This window comes from Ornithorhynchus anatinus, chromosome 4, assembly GCF_004115215.2.
Source record: "Ornithorhynchus anatinus isolate Pmale09 chromosome 4, mOrnAna1.pri.v4, whole genome shotgun sequence".
Lineage (NCBI taxonomy): Eukaryota > Metazoa > Chordata > Mammalia > Monotremata > Ornithorhynchidae > Ornithorhynchus > Ornithorhynchus anatinus.
This window is the reverse complement of record NC_041731.1, coordinates 70,402,408-70,417,301: the sequence shown is the minus strand read 5'-3', so window position 1 is coordinate 70,417,301 and position 14,894 is coordinate 70,402,408. Positions and strand designations below refer to the sequence as shown.

Genomic DNA, 14,894 nt, shown 5'->3' with positions numbered 1-14,894 from the left:
ATAAATGAGGAAACTGAGTCACATAAAAGTTAAGTGACTTGTCTACATCACACAGCAAGCAAATGATGGAGCTAGGATTAGAACATAGGTCTTTTGATTCCCAGGCCCGTTTTCTTTCCACTAGGCCACTCAGCTTCCTGCAGTTCTGTAGCAGCATGACTTTGTGGATAGAACACAGGCCTGGGAGTCAGTAGGATCTGGGTTCTAGTCCCAGATCTGCCACGAGTCTGCTGTGTAACCTTGGGCAAGTCATTTCACTTCTCGTGGCCTCAGTTACTTCATCTGTAAAATGGGGATTAAGAGTGTGAGCCCCAGGTGGGACAGGGGGCTGATTAACTTGCAACTATCCCAGTGCCTAAAACAGTGCTTGCCACTTATAAGCATTTAATGAGCACCATAATTATTATTATTAGTCCTGTTGGATTTCAAGACTTCTAGTTCATCTTTCCAGCACTGTTTAGTGAGCGGTCACAATGGCTAGAGGGTCTAGTGCACTTAAACAATGTGCAAAAAGGAGTTGCCTGCTTAATCCAGGTCATATTCAATCTCCACTTAGTGGAATCAGCACTGCAAAATGTCCCTCTGTGTCCCAATCCTCTTTTTCCAAACAAATTCCAATATCCCACAATTTACATTTGGCCTAATGGAAAGAGCTTGGGCCTGGGAATCAGAGGACGTAGGTTCTAATCCTGGCTCTGCCACATTTCTGCTCTGTGACCTTGGCAAGTCACTTACTTTCTCTGTTCCTTGTTCACCTCAAATGAAAAATGAGGATCAAAACTGTGAGCCCCATGTGGGAAAGGGACTGTGTCTAACCTGATTACCATGCATCTACCCCAGGGCTTAGAATGGTGTTAGGCACATAGTAAGTGCTTAAATACCACAGATTTTATTATTTACAGCATTTTGTCCAATTTCCATAGTAAAGGTAGAGTTTTAGTGTGATATCTTATACATCAGATTCACAGGAGTACATACAGTTACAGGTGAGGAAATGTGTAAGAGGTTTCAATCAATCAGTGGTATTTATTGTCTATTACTTGCAGAACACTGTATTAAGTGCTTCGGAGAGTACACTATAACAGAATTAGCAGACATGTCCCCTGCCCATAATGAATTTCAACATTCAGATGCAATGATGACTCATGTGATCATTCTACAATATATGATTCCACACTGACCTGAATATGCACCTCTGAAAGTAGTTGTTTTACTCTTATCACTTATAAAACTGGCAACATTTAGCCTTGATTCTGTAAGGTACTTTGTGTTCCAAGGAAAGAAGATAAAATATAATAACGTTTAGAAATTGCTACTGCCTTTTTTCATTTTTCTAAGGTGCTTTTACATGACATCTCATGTTACACTCCCAACATTATGGCAAAGAAAATAATAATAATGATATTTACTAGGCATTTACAATCCCTAAGCATTGGAATGGGTGCAAGATAATCAGAATAGACAAACCTCTGTACAAAATGCTAGGGACTATCATTCCTCATTTATTCAATCGAATTTATTGAGCACTTACTATGTGCAGAGCACTGTACTAAGTGCTTGGAAAATACAATTCAGCAACAAAGAGAGAAAATCCCTGCCCACAACGGCTCACAGTTTAGAATTCCACTTTCAATAGAGGAGAAAATTGAGGCTCAGATAGGTTAAAACATCAGCACAAGATAACAGGATAGGCCAGTGACTGAGCTGAGAATAGGCTCAGGTCTCCTGGTCAATCAGACCCTTGCTTTTCCCATTAGACCACATCTTGACTCTTATTAAAATACAGATATATTTCAGGATTTCCAACAGTAGCTTCCTGACTACCTTTTAATAGACAACAATCCTAACTGCTATATTTGAGAGGTTGAATTGTATTTAATTTGAATGGGACATTCCCAAAAGATGTCCACAAACTGTAATTTAGTCTTGGAAATAATCATGGATGGACAGTTCTCTGGGAGAAATGAGGCTAGAGGGGCATCTTTCCTGTGAAATGAACTAGCCATTATCTCTCATTCTGATGAAAGACTACTTAAACTGTGATAGTTATCCATGTTTTAAACAGATCTATAGCTTCTTGCAACACACATTCACTATGAAAGATCGAAGGACAGTATCCTGAATGTATTGTGATATGCTTCTTCTGAAAACAAGTTTATCCTTTAAAGTGATATTCACTGGAATTTACAGACCTGGTTTCATCAGATTAAAGAGTATTAGGTCAAACAATAATAATGATCATTCAATTTATTAAGTAATTACTATGTTCCAGGCACTGCACTAAGCACTGGGGTGGATACAAGCAAATCAATTTGGACACAGTCCCTGTCCCATGTGGGGCTCACAGTTTCAAACCCCATGTTACAGGTGAGGTAACTGAGTCCCAGAAAAGTGAAGTGACTCATACAGGGTCACACAGCAGACAAGTGGCATAACTGGGATTAGAACCCACTCACATATACTCACATAACATGTCTCTCCTTTCAAGTGAAATACGGAAACATAAAGGAACAATAGACAAGAAAACAAATAAACAAATCAGTCAACTCGAGCCTGGTCATCCATAACCAAACTCCCTTATGTCCCCATCTCCAAGTCACCCATCAATGGATCCAGCATTCGATGGCATCTTTTGAGCCCGGTGTGGGCAGGGATTGTTTCTGTTATTGCTGAATCGTACTTTCAAAGCTTAGTACAGTGCTCTGCACACAGTAAGCGCTCAATAAATACGACTGAATGGATGAATGAATTGAGTGCTTCCTGTGTGCTGAGCACTGAACTAAACACTCGGGAGAGAACAATGCCACACAGGTGGTTGACATGTTCCCAGTCAATAAAGGTCCTGGGTTCTAATCCTGGTTCCACCGCTCATCTGCTGTGTGACCTTGGGCAAGTCACTTTGCCTCTCTGGGCCTCAATTTCTTAACATGTAAAATGAGGATTGTGACTGTGAACCGCGTGTGAGTCAGCAGGGGTTGTCTCATGTGGCTTGGAAGCAGCATAGTTTAGTGGGCTTGGGAATCAGAGGATGTAGGTTCTAATCCCAGACCTGCCTCTTGTCTGTTGTGTAACCTTGGGCAAGTCACTTCATTCATTCATTCTTTCATTCAATTGTATTTATTGAGTGCTTACTGTGTGCAGAGCACTGTACTAAGCACTTGGAAAGTACAATTGGGCAACAGATAGAGACAATCCCTACCCAACGACAGGCTCACAAGTTTAGAAGGGGGAGACAGACAACGAAACAAAACAAGTAGACAGGCATAGTGACCTCATCTGTAAAATGGGAATTAAGACCGTGAGCCCCACGTGGGACAACTTGATAATCTTATATCTACCCCAGTGCTGAGAACAGTGATTGGCATGTAGTAAGTGCTTAATAAATACCATTATTATTATTGTCTCTTCAAAGCCCTACAGAGAGCTCACCTCCTTCCCAGACCGAGTCCTCCCTTTCCCTCGGCTCCCCCCTTCTTTCCCCTCCCCATCGCCCCTTCTCCCTCCCTCTGCTCTATCCCCTTCTCCTCCCTACAGCACTTGTGTATATTTGTACACATTTATTACTCTATTTTATTAATGATGTGTACATATCTATGGTTCTATTTATCTATTTTGATGGTAGTGATGCCTGACTACTTGTTTGGTTTTGTTGTCTGTCTTCCCCTTCTAGACTGTGAGCCCGTCGTTGGGTAGGGATTGTCTCTATCTGTTGCCGAATTTTACTTTCCAAGTGCTTAGCACAGTGCTCTGCACACAGTAAACACTCGATAAATACGATCGAAAGAATTATTGTCTCTCTTTATTGCTATATTGTACTTTCCCAAGCACTCAGTACAGTGCTCTGCACACAGTAAGGGCTCAATAAATACGACTGAACGAATGAGTGAACCTGATGGCCTTGTGCCTGCTCCAGAGCTTAGAACAGTGCTTGGCACCGAGTATGCGCTTAAGAAATACTACAATTATAATAATAATGATGGTATTTATAAGTGCTTACTATGTGCCAAGCACTGGTCTAAGCGCTGGACTAGATACAAGGTCATCAGGTTGTCCCAAGTGGGGCTCACAGTCTTAATGAGCTTGGCTCAGTGGAAAGAGTCCGGGTTTGGGAATCAGCGGTCGTGGGTTCTAATCCCGCCTCAGCCACTTGTCTCCTGTGTGACTGTGGGCAAGTCACTTCACTTCTCTGTGCCTCAGTTCCCTCATCTGTAAAAGGGGGATAAAGACTGAGCCCCAACGTGGGATAACCCGATTCCCCGAATTGTCCATTCCAAGCGTTTAGTACAGTGCTCTGCACACGGTAAGCGCTCAATAAATACGATTGAATGGCCTTGAACAGTGCTTAGCACAGCGCTTGGCACATAGTAAGCGCTTAATACATACCATTCTTCTTCTTCTTCTTATTAATCCTCATTTTACAGACGACGGACCTGGCGCCCCGAGAAACAAAGTGACTTGTCCAAAGCCACACAGCTGATAAGCAGAGGGGTCGGGATTCGAACCCACGACCTCTGACGGCCAAGCTCGGGCTCTTGCCACTGGGCCCCGCTGCTTCTCGGGCACTGGTCTCTCTGCTGCCTGCGTTCGTGCATTCCTTCAGTGGTATTGACTGCGCGCCTACTGTGTGCAGAGCACTGTACTAAGCGCTCGGGAAGTGTTCTGCAGGCTCGCCTGCCCCCGCGGCCCGGGTCCCCCCTCTCCGCAGCTGGGGTGGTCGCCCCTGGCCCCCCTTGGCCGGTCCGGGCCCGGCCCCTTACCTGGAGGGGAAGCGGAGATGCTCAGCAGCAGCAGCAGCAGCAGCATCCTCCTCATCAGCATCATCCTTCACAGCAGCCCCAGAAGTGTCTGCCCACCCACCCACGGCCGTCCAGTACGCTCCAGCCCGCCAGTCTCCCCTCCTTCACCGCCCACTCCATCCACGCCTCCTCCCCAGGACCGCCCAACTCCACCCCTATCCCAGCCCCCCAGCCGGAAACCTAAATTAAAGCTGCACGCCGCCCAGGTGCAAGCTGCTGGCGCCTTCCTTTTTTTATTCATTCCTTCATGCAATCGTATTTATTGAGCGCTTACTGTGGGCAGAGCACTGTACTGAGCGCTCGGAATGGACCATTCGGCCACGGATAGCGAAAATCCCTGCCCAACGACGAGCTCACAGTCTAAACATTCAATCGTACTTATTGAGCACTTACTAGTCATTCAATAGTATTTATTAAGCGCTTACTATGTGCAGAGCACTGCACTAAGCACTAGGAATGTACAATTCGGCAACATGTAGAGACAATCCCTGCCCAGTGATGTGCAGAGCACTGTACAGGGCGCTTGGAATGGACAATTCGGCAACGGATAGACACAATCCCTGCCCAACGACGGGCTCACAGTCTAAACATTCAATCATATTTATTGGGTGCTTACTATGTGCAGAGCACTGTACTGAGTGCTTGGAATGGACAATTCAGTTACTGATGCCTACTGATGATAGGTAGACGATGGGTACGATGGTAATGGGTAATGGGTTAATGGGTAGACGATGCCTACCCATTAACGGGCTCCCATTCTAAACGGGGGAGACAGACAGCAAAGCAAAACAGAACAAAACAAAAGCAAGGCAACATTATCAAGATAAATAGAATCAAGGTGATGTGCACCTCATTAGCAAAATAAATAGGGAAATAAATAATATATACAAATGAGCACAGTGCTGGGGGGGGTAAGGGGGAAGAGCAGAGGGTGGGAGGCGGGGAGGGGGTAGAGGGAAAGGGAGGTTCAGTCTGGGAAGGCCTCCTGGGGTAGGTGAGCTCGATTCCCATTTGCCCATATCCCAACTTCTTCTCTGTCCTCCTCTGTGGTTGGGCGGGGAACTCCATCTGGATTAGTTGGTGGAACAATTCTTAATCATCTGAGGGGTCCTGGATGGAGCCTGCAACTTTCAGATTCTAACTACGTTATCCCTAATACGATTTTTGCTAAAGGCATTTGAATTCACGGTGCGTGGTTTGGGACTTAGGCCCCGAGGTGGTTCCTCCAGAAGGTGCAGTTTTAAATCTTAATTTTAAATCTCGAATTCAGAAAATGAACAGAAGGCACTATGTGAATACAAGAGATGTCTCTGAAGTACAATACAAATGGTGCCTTAAAAGTCACACCACTGTAATCGGTTTTTTCGTTGAGGTTTTTGGTCTTCGCGACTTGGATTTTAGCCCTTCTTTGTCACAGGAGACTCCAACACAGGTGGATTCTTTCTGCGGTTTGGATTAATTGGGTAATTAAAGTCCTTGAGGGCAGGGATCATTTCTTTCATCTCCATTGTATTCAGCCAAGCACTTAGTAATAATAATAATAACAATGGTGGTGGTATTTGTTAAGCGCTTACTACGTGCAAAGCACTGTACTAAGTACTGAGGGATACAAGGTGATCAGGTTGTCCCACGTGGGGCTCACAGTTTTAATCCCCATTTTACAGAGGAGGTAACTGAAGCCCAGAGAAGCTAAGTGACTTGCCCAAAGTCACACAGCTGGCAAGCGGTGGAACCGGGATTAGAATCCATGACCTCTGACTCCCAAGCCTGGGATCTTTCCACTGAGCCTTGCTGCACAGCACTTGGAACACAGTAAGTACTCTGGCATAGCGGTTAGAGCACCGTCCTGGGACTCAGAAGGTCATGGGTTTTAATCCCTCCCGGCTCTGCCACTTGTCTGCTGTGGGACCTTGAGTAAGTCACTTCACTTCTCTGGGCTTCAGTTACTTCATCTGTAAAATGGGGATGGAGACTGTGAACCCCCGTGGGACCGGGACTTTGTCCAATCCAAATTGCTCGTATCCACCCCAGCGCTTGGAACAGTGCCTGGCACTTAGTAAGTGCTTAACATATACCATAATTAATTAATTTAATTAATTACTCAGTATAGCTATGGATTGACTGAAGGGAATTACGTTGAGCCCTTCGAGGGCCCAAGGTCCAATGCCAACCTGTGCCTGCTCTATCCCCTCTGAACAGTTGGTGGGCAAGAGGAGCTGGTGGTGCCCACCGACGGGACCCTTCTGGTATGTGGAGGAGATGAGAGGCAGGAAAAGGCTTCGGAACATAGGCCAATTCTCTTACAAAGGGTTTCTTGGTTTGAAGTTTCTGTAACATCTTCTCTTTGTGACGGTCCACAAGACAGAGAAGAGACAGTTAGTATTCTTCCGTGGCAACCGACATTTTCCTCTGAACAAACACCAGGAGACCAACAGCTATGGGAAATGAGCAGTGGCAGTCACGGGTTCACCGAATCCAGTCTGTCACATAAAAATAGCAACCTGAACATCTTACAGTTCAATGCTCAGCCTCAGTTCACTGCCCATGCATGTACTAGTATAGAGATCCCCACTCAGGGATGGGAGGGGAGGATAGGGGCTATTCTTCTCTCGGGATTAGGATTGCATGTCCACTTCCCTGTTCAGTGTGTGTTTGTGTATGTGTGAATGGGGGGGGGGGTCCACCTCCTTGGTCTTGTATGTATTCTTTTGGCCCTTTTTTCCCCCCAGTCCTGCCTCTGAGAGCCCTATGCTGAATTCAGTGGTACTTCAGCCCTCGAGGCCCTGGCTATGAACAACAAATGTCAGGGGAGCCAGAATTTTAAAAACACAAAAAACATCAAAGGTGGTAAGTAGTAGCAAAGAGCTCTGGGGACCCCTCCACCAGGTTGCTGGGGTCTGTTGAGGGGTGACTACCCTCCCCTGGAAGACCTGAATCACAGATGTAAGGTGGGAACAAGGCGCGCTAACTGTTTTTGGCACCCCTCTCAGAGGGTCCACATTTTAGCCAGGTGTTTTTCTTTTTATGTATTTGTTTTAAGTGCTTACTGTATGCCAGGCATGTGCCAGCCTTGAAGGATTCCCACAGTTAAGGGGTGGGAGGCACAGGAGAAGCCCAGAAAAGAGATCGGGAATGAGCGGCCAGAGAGACACTTTACATTATAGACAGTTGCTCTCCCCCCCATGTAAGTTTGTATTAAAAACACATCCCCTCCAAGAGACCCTTCCCAGCTGAGCCCTCACTTGCTCTTTTCCCACTCCCTTTGCACTTGGATTTGCACCCTTTATTCCACCCCTTCCCTCAGCCCCATAGCACTTATCACTTGTCAGCTGTGTGACTGTGGGCAAGTCACCTAACTTCTCTGTGCCTCAGTTACCTCATCTGTAAAATGGGGATTAACTGTGAACCTCACGTGGGACAACCTGATTACCCCGTATCTACCCCAGCACTTAGAACAGTACTCTGCACATAGTAAGAGCTTAACAAATACCAACATTATTATTATATACATATCCATAATTTAATTTATTTTAATAGCTGTCTCCCCTCTAGACTATAAGCTCCTTGTGGGCAGGAGAAGTATCTATCCACTCTGTAGGACTATACTCTCCCAAGTGCTTAGTACAAGGCTCTCCACGGAGTAAGCACTTCATATATCTGATTGATTGACTGACCAATTGATTGCCAGGCACTGTATCGAGGGCTCTGGTAGGTAGAGGATAATCAGGTTGGACTCAGTCCCTGCTCCACATAGGGCTCATGGTCTCAATCCCCCTTTTACAAATGAGGTAACTGACACAAAGAAGTTCAGTGAAGCTTCTCAGTGAAGCCAAGACCAACTAGCTGATGAGTGTTAGATCCAGGATTAGCACCCAGGTGCTCTTTCTACTAGGCCACACCGGTTCATTCATCATAGAATAAAAATATACACAATTAGTAATCATTTGATTATTCTTCATAGTCATTTATTATTATAATAAAACTAAGGGGCAGCAATAAGGTGCTTCTTTGGGTGACAAAATGGTAACTCTGCCTCTATTTGAATAAAAATGAGCCCCGTCCGATTGCTCAAGGGAGGCAACCAGCTGCCTGGGTAAGATAATTCTCAGAACCATAGTATCTTCCCTGCAGAGCTTGGGGACAGCAAGCCCCCAAGTACTGGAGGTGAAAGAATTATCAGGGAGACTGTTGGGTTTAGTGTCTATTTCAAGATAACTACGAAAAAGAGGTGGGACTGAAGAGATAAATTATTTAGGAGATCAAGTATCTTGGCCCTAAGACATTCTTTCCCCAAACTTCACCAGCTCTGGGTTTCCATGGTTCCCAAGTCTGCCTTAATCATCACTATCTACTGTATCAGACTTCTCATTGGTCTCCCAGCTTAAATCAATCAAAATGATTTAGTACTTACTCTATGCAGAGCAGTGTACTGAGTACCTGGGAAAGCACGATAGACGATGACATGATCCCGGCCCTCAAGGAGGTTACAATCCAGCAGGGGAGTCAGACAAAGTAATTTAGAGAATGAATCAATCGATCAGTGGTATTTATTGAGAACTTATTATAGGCACAGCACCACGCTAAGCATTTGGGAATGTACAGTGAAGTATATAGACGTGATCACTGACCTCAAGGAACTTACATACTGGCTTACAAAAGAGCAACAAAAAGCAGTGAGCACCAATACCTCCAGTACCTCCTCTTAAAATTTAATTTCCAACACACCCAATTGTATCGACCTGAGAGTCACCCTTAGGACTTACATAGTTATATCCATACTTAAGTTCCTCTCTATCAAAACTGCTGCCACGTTAATCCAAGCACTTTTCCTATCCTGCCTTGATTATTGTAACAGCATCTTTGTTGACCTCCCACGCCTTCTGTCTCTCCCCACTCCAGTCCACATTTCACTCTGCGGTCCGGATCATTTTTCTACAGAGATGTTCAGGCCATATTTCCCCACTCCTCAAGAACCTCTAGTGGCTGCCTATTCACCTTCTCATCAAACAGAAAGTTCTTACCATAGGCTTTAAAGCAATCTCCTTGTCCCCACCTACCTCGCCTCGCTACTCTCCTACCACCACCCAGCCCCCACACTTCGCTCCTTTAATGCCAACCAACTCACTGTACCTCGATCTCATCCATCTCAAAGTAAACCTCTCGCCCATATCCTGACTCGGGCCTGGAACACCCTCCCTCTTCATATAATAATAATAATAATGTTGGCATTTGTTAAGAGCTTACTATGTGCAGAAGACTGTTCTAAGCGCTGGGGTAGATACAGGCTAATCAGGTTGTCCCTCGTGAGGCTCCCAGTCTTAATCCCCACTTTACAGATGAGGTAACTGAGGCCCAGAGAAGTTAAGTGACTTGCCAACAGTCACACAGCTGACAAGTGGCAGAGCCGGGATTCAAACTCATGACCCCTGACTCCCAAGCCCGGGCTCTTTCCACTGACCCACGCTGCTTTTATCCCACAGACTATAACTCACCCCCCTTCAAGGTCTTACTGAAGGCACATCTCCTCCAAAAGGCCTTCCCTAACTAAGCCCTCATATCCTCTTCTCCCAGTCCCTTCTGCATCACCCTGATTTCCTCCATTTATTCACTCCTCCCTCATCCCCATGGCACTTATGTTCATATCTGTAATTTGTTCATATTAATGTCCATCTCCTCCTCATTCGTTCATTCAATAGTATTTATTGAGTTCTTACTATGTGCAGAGCACTGTACTAAGCGCTTGGAATGTACTAATCGGCAACAGATACAGTCCCTGCCCTTTGACGTCCTCTGGACTGTAAGCTCAATGTGGGCAGGGAACTTGTCTACCAACTACCAACATGGGGAACCAGCATGGCTCAGTGGAAAGAGCCTGGGCTTCAGAGTCAGAGGTCATGGGTTCGACTCCCGGCTCGGCCACTTGTCAGCTGTGTGACTATTGGCAAGTCACTTGACTTCTCTGTACCTCAGTTACCTCATCTGTAAAATGGGGATTAACTGTGAGCCTCACGTGGGACAACCTGATGACCTGTATCTACCCCAGCACTTAGAACAGTGCTCTGCACATAGTAAGCGCTTAACAAATACCGACATTATTATTATAAACTCTGTTATACTGTAAAAATAATAGTACTTGTTAAGTGCTTATTATGTGCCAAGCACTGTTTTAAGCGCTGGGGTAGATACAGCTTAATCAGGTTGGACACAGTCCCTGTCCCACATGGGGCTCTTAGTCTTGATCCCCATTTTACAGATGAGGTACCGGAGTCCTAGAGAAGTTAAGTGACTTGCCCAAGGCCACACAACAGACATGGGGTGGAGATGGAATTAGAACCCAGGTCCTTCTGACTCCTAAGCCCCTACTCTATCCACCAAACCACCCTGCTTCGCCTACTCTCCCAAGTGCTCTGAATACACAAGAACTCAATAAGTTTGATTGATAGATTCTATATATTTTCAATTAAACATTCACTTATTTATTCTATTTAGTTGCCATTGTTTTTACAAGATGTTCTTCTCCTTGACTCTATTTATTGCCATTGTTCTTGTCTGTCCATCTCCCCCGATTAGACTGTAAGCCCGTCAAACGGCAGGGACTGTCTTTATCTGTTTCCGACTTGTTCATTCCAAGCGCTTAGTACAGTGCTCTGCACATAGTAAGCGCTCAATAAATACTATTGAATGAATGAATGAATGAATTATTCTGCTATTTCACCCTGACATAGTCTCACTACCTATTTCATCCTTGTTCTTCTTCTTGAATCCATTATTCTTAAATAATTCATTTTGGCCTAATTCCTCCCATTATATTGTAAACTCCTGTAAGGCATGGGCCATGTGTTTGCTTCCCCATCATTCTCCCAGGTGCTTAGTGCTGAGTGCTCTCTGCACTCAGTGGGTACTCAGTAAAAATGCCACTGATGGAGCACCATCATTTAATGTTCAGTGGGGACTGTGACTCACCTGATTATCGTGTATCTACCCTAGTCTTTACCAAGTGCTTGGAAAATAGTAAGCGCTTATCAAATTTCACAATTATTAGGGCTTTGTGAGGTGCTTAACACTATATTAGGCTCCGCTTCTAGGAAAGCTGGAAAACAAGAACAGACAAAAATGTATTTCGACACCTTTTAAAAGGACTCATGATCATTTAGGCAAAGGACAAGGCAAAAATGAGGCAACAGGGTGGGAACGGTATTTTCAACTTTAGATAAAGTTCGAAAAAATCCATCTTCTCTTGTCTCCATTTTAAGGTATATTTGAAATGGCAGAAATGTGTTCTGTTGCCAGTCTCACAGCATATTTAGAGAAATGGTGTTTTTGGTTCATTTTTTGAAAATGAATTTAAACATTGGTAGCATCTCCCTGGGGTCTGTTTCTTTCCCTTACTCAGTGAACATCAGAAGCAAGCTCAGAAGCTAACTCAGCAAAAGCTTCTTGAAAGAGCTATGATACTGCCTTAAAAGAGGAAAGAACTGATTAAAAATTTTCAGTGGAAATTTTTCCCCTTATCACAATGAGGGTGTGGTTTCAAGGAGAAAAGGGTTCAAGTGCTTTCTGCTGGACAGTTGGGAGAATAGCTAGACACCGACAGGAATTTTCACAAAGATTTTACTCGCAGTTTTTTCAAATAGCATTTTTAACGGCTTATCTTGGAGATGCAGAATATCAGATCCCTCAATTCAGAAAGTCAAAACATTTTTCCTGCTCTCTAGATGGTTACAACTGGAGGAAGACGAAACTGATGGCCACATATGAAAGACATTCGAGTACCTGTATAAACATGAATCACATAGACAATCTAGTCTGCTGGATTGTATGTCAAAAATGGACCATTTGAGGTCAGAATTTCCTTAGCTGCCTCTATCTGTGGCATTTCCATAACCCATGATACCTTTACCTTTGATTAGAGTTCCAAGAAGGCAGGTAGGTTGGGTTGCTGGTTCACTCTTGGTTATGGAGAAGTGAGAGGGTGGGGCTTCAAGGAGGTTTAGATTGCAGGTGTGGAATTTTCATTTGCAGCCAGAGATAAACTGGGGTGGGGCTCCCCAGGGGGATTGGAGACAGACACCCCTCCCACCACCAGATATGAGATTAGAGAGGTGGGCAAGCAAACCCAGCATGGCCTAGTGGATAGAGCCTACATTTGGGAGTCAGAAGGAACTGAGTTCATTCATCATTCAATCCTATTTATCAAGCACTTACAGTGTGCAGAGCACTGTACTAAGTGCTTGGGAAAGTACAATGCAACAATAAAGTGCAATCCCTGCTCACAGTGAGCTCACAGTCTAGAGGGGAGGCTCTGCCTCTCATCTGCTGTGTGACCTTGGGCAAGTCACTTAACTTCTCTGGGTCTCAGTTACCTCATCTTTAAAAGGGAGATCAAGACTTTGAGCCCCAAGTGGGACATGCATGGTGTCCAACCTGATTACTCTGTATCTACCCCAGCATTTAGAACAGTGCCTGGTACATAGTAAGCGCTTACATATACCATAAACCAAAAAAAAAACAACAAAAAAAACTAACCCACACTGGGCTGGGGAAATGGACACCTTTGCAGCTCTAGTTTTTGGTCAGATCCCTATTTTACAGCAGGAGGTGGGATGGGCATGCCCTCCCTTCTCAGTCCCAATCCCTAGGTGTTGGTCTTCTTGCCCCAACTCCCATGCAACCAGCTTTAAGTGGGGTCTACAAAATCCTCCTGGCTGGGTCCTAGATCCTGTATCAGGACCCAGGGATAGCAGGACCACAGAGGGGACTAAGGTGAGCCCAGGACACTGAGGGTTGGGGGTTGTGAGGAGTAGAGAGGGAAAAGGGGATTTGGGGGTATTTATCTTCTGCAGCTAGGCCTACTTTGTCTTCTATCATCAGGCAGAAGGGCCTGCTATGCTGGGGCCGTATTGCTTGTGGAAGAGAAAGGCAGCCTCGACCTCGGGGCAACATGAGGACTCAGCAAACAGGCCCCGTGGAGTTTGTAGAAGAACCTCCAACGATGGTTGTAGACTCCTGGTCAGGAAGCGAGCCCCAGCTCCCTAGATCCCTTTGGTTCCTGGAACTGACCAAGGAGCCATATCTCGCTAGCAGAAGGCACAAGATGAAGTAAACATCTAGGTTCCACTTCCAGCCCTACAGACAAGTGCCCAGATTGCCAGAGGACAGTGGAAGAAGAGTAGGGGAGGAATCCTAGGAGGGGACATGAGAAGATCAAGTGTTGCTTGAATGTGGGGAAAAGGGTAACGGATATAAGTGGGGGGGTGGCGGTTGGCAGCGTTTGCTTAAATCAATCAAACATGCCCACTAACTCTGTCATACTGTACTTTCCCAAATGCTTAATATAGTCAACTTGATTGACTGAGTTGGTGCTTACGGGCTAGCGATGTAACATATCAATCGGCTGATGAATGGTGTTTACTGAGGGCTTAGTGTGGGCAGAGTGCTGCAATAAATGCTTGAGAGAGAACAATACAACAGTGTTGGCAGACACATTCCCTTCTCATAAGGAATTTACAGACCAGAGGCATGTGATCAGATTCCGAGTACTCAGGTGGCAGTTGGGGGATGTAACTTCGGGACCTCTTGGAGGAGATGGATTTTAGAAAGGATTTAAAGACGAAGAGAGCTGTGTTCTGTTAGATTTGAAAGGGAAGGAGCTCCAGGCATAGGAAGGGTGTGAGCAAGAGAGTGGTGGAGGGAGGAAACATGTCTACCAACTCTGTTGTAGTCTACTCTTCCAAGCTCTTTACAGTGCTCCACACCCAGTAAGTGCTCAATAAATATCACTGATTGAACAATGAAGAAGAGTAAGTAGGGAGGTGTTGATTAACTGCCTTGTGGGCAGGGATCAAGTACCAACTCTATGATGTTGTACTCCCTCAAGCACTTAATACAGCATTCTGCACCCAGTAAGTGCTCAATAAATAACACTGATTAATTAAATCACTTTATTAACCAAAAGTGAGTGCTCTGTGTCCTCAGCATTGTATTAAGCACTTAGGAGAGTACAACAGAATTAAAGCCAAGAGTTACAAGTTTCTGCTTGATGGAGAGATGTGGTAATATTTTAGAAAAACGATACAGGAAACAGTGAAGTACAGCCCG

General features: G+C 45.0%; 1 protein-coding gene across 1 annotated transcript in view; it reads right to left on the bottom strand.

The window, feature by feature from the left end:
* Positions 1 to 4,840, bottom strand: part of PKHD1L1 (PKHD1 like 1) — a 163,549-nt gene extending 158,709 nt beyond the window's left edge. Inside the window, 1 exon segment of the mRNA XM_029063819.2 lies at positions 4,758 to 4,840. Within this exon segment, the coding sequence (XP_028919652.1) occupies positions 4,758 to 4,821 (64 nt within the window). The 5' untranslated portion in view covers positions 4,822 to 4,840.
* Positions 4,841 to 14,894: the final 10,054 nt, after the last annotated feature.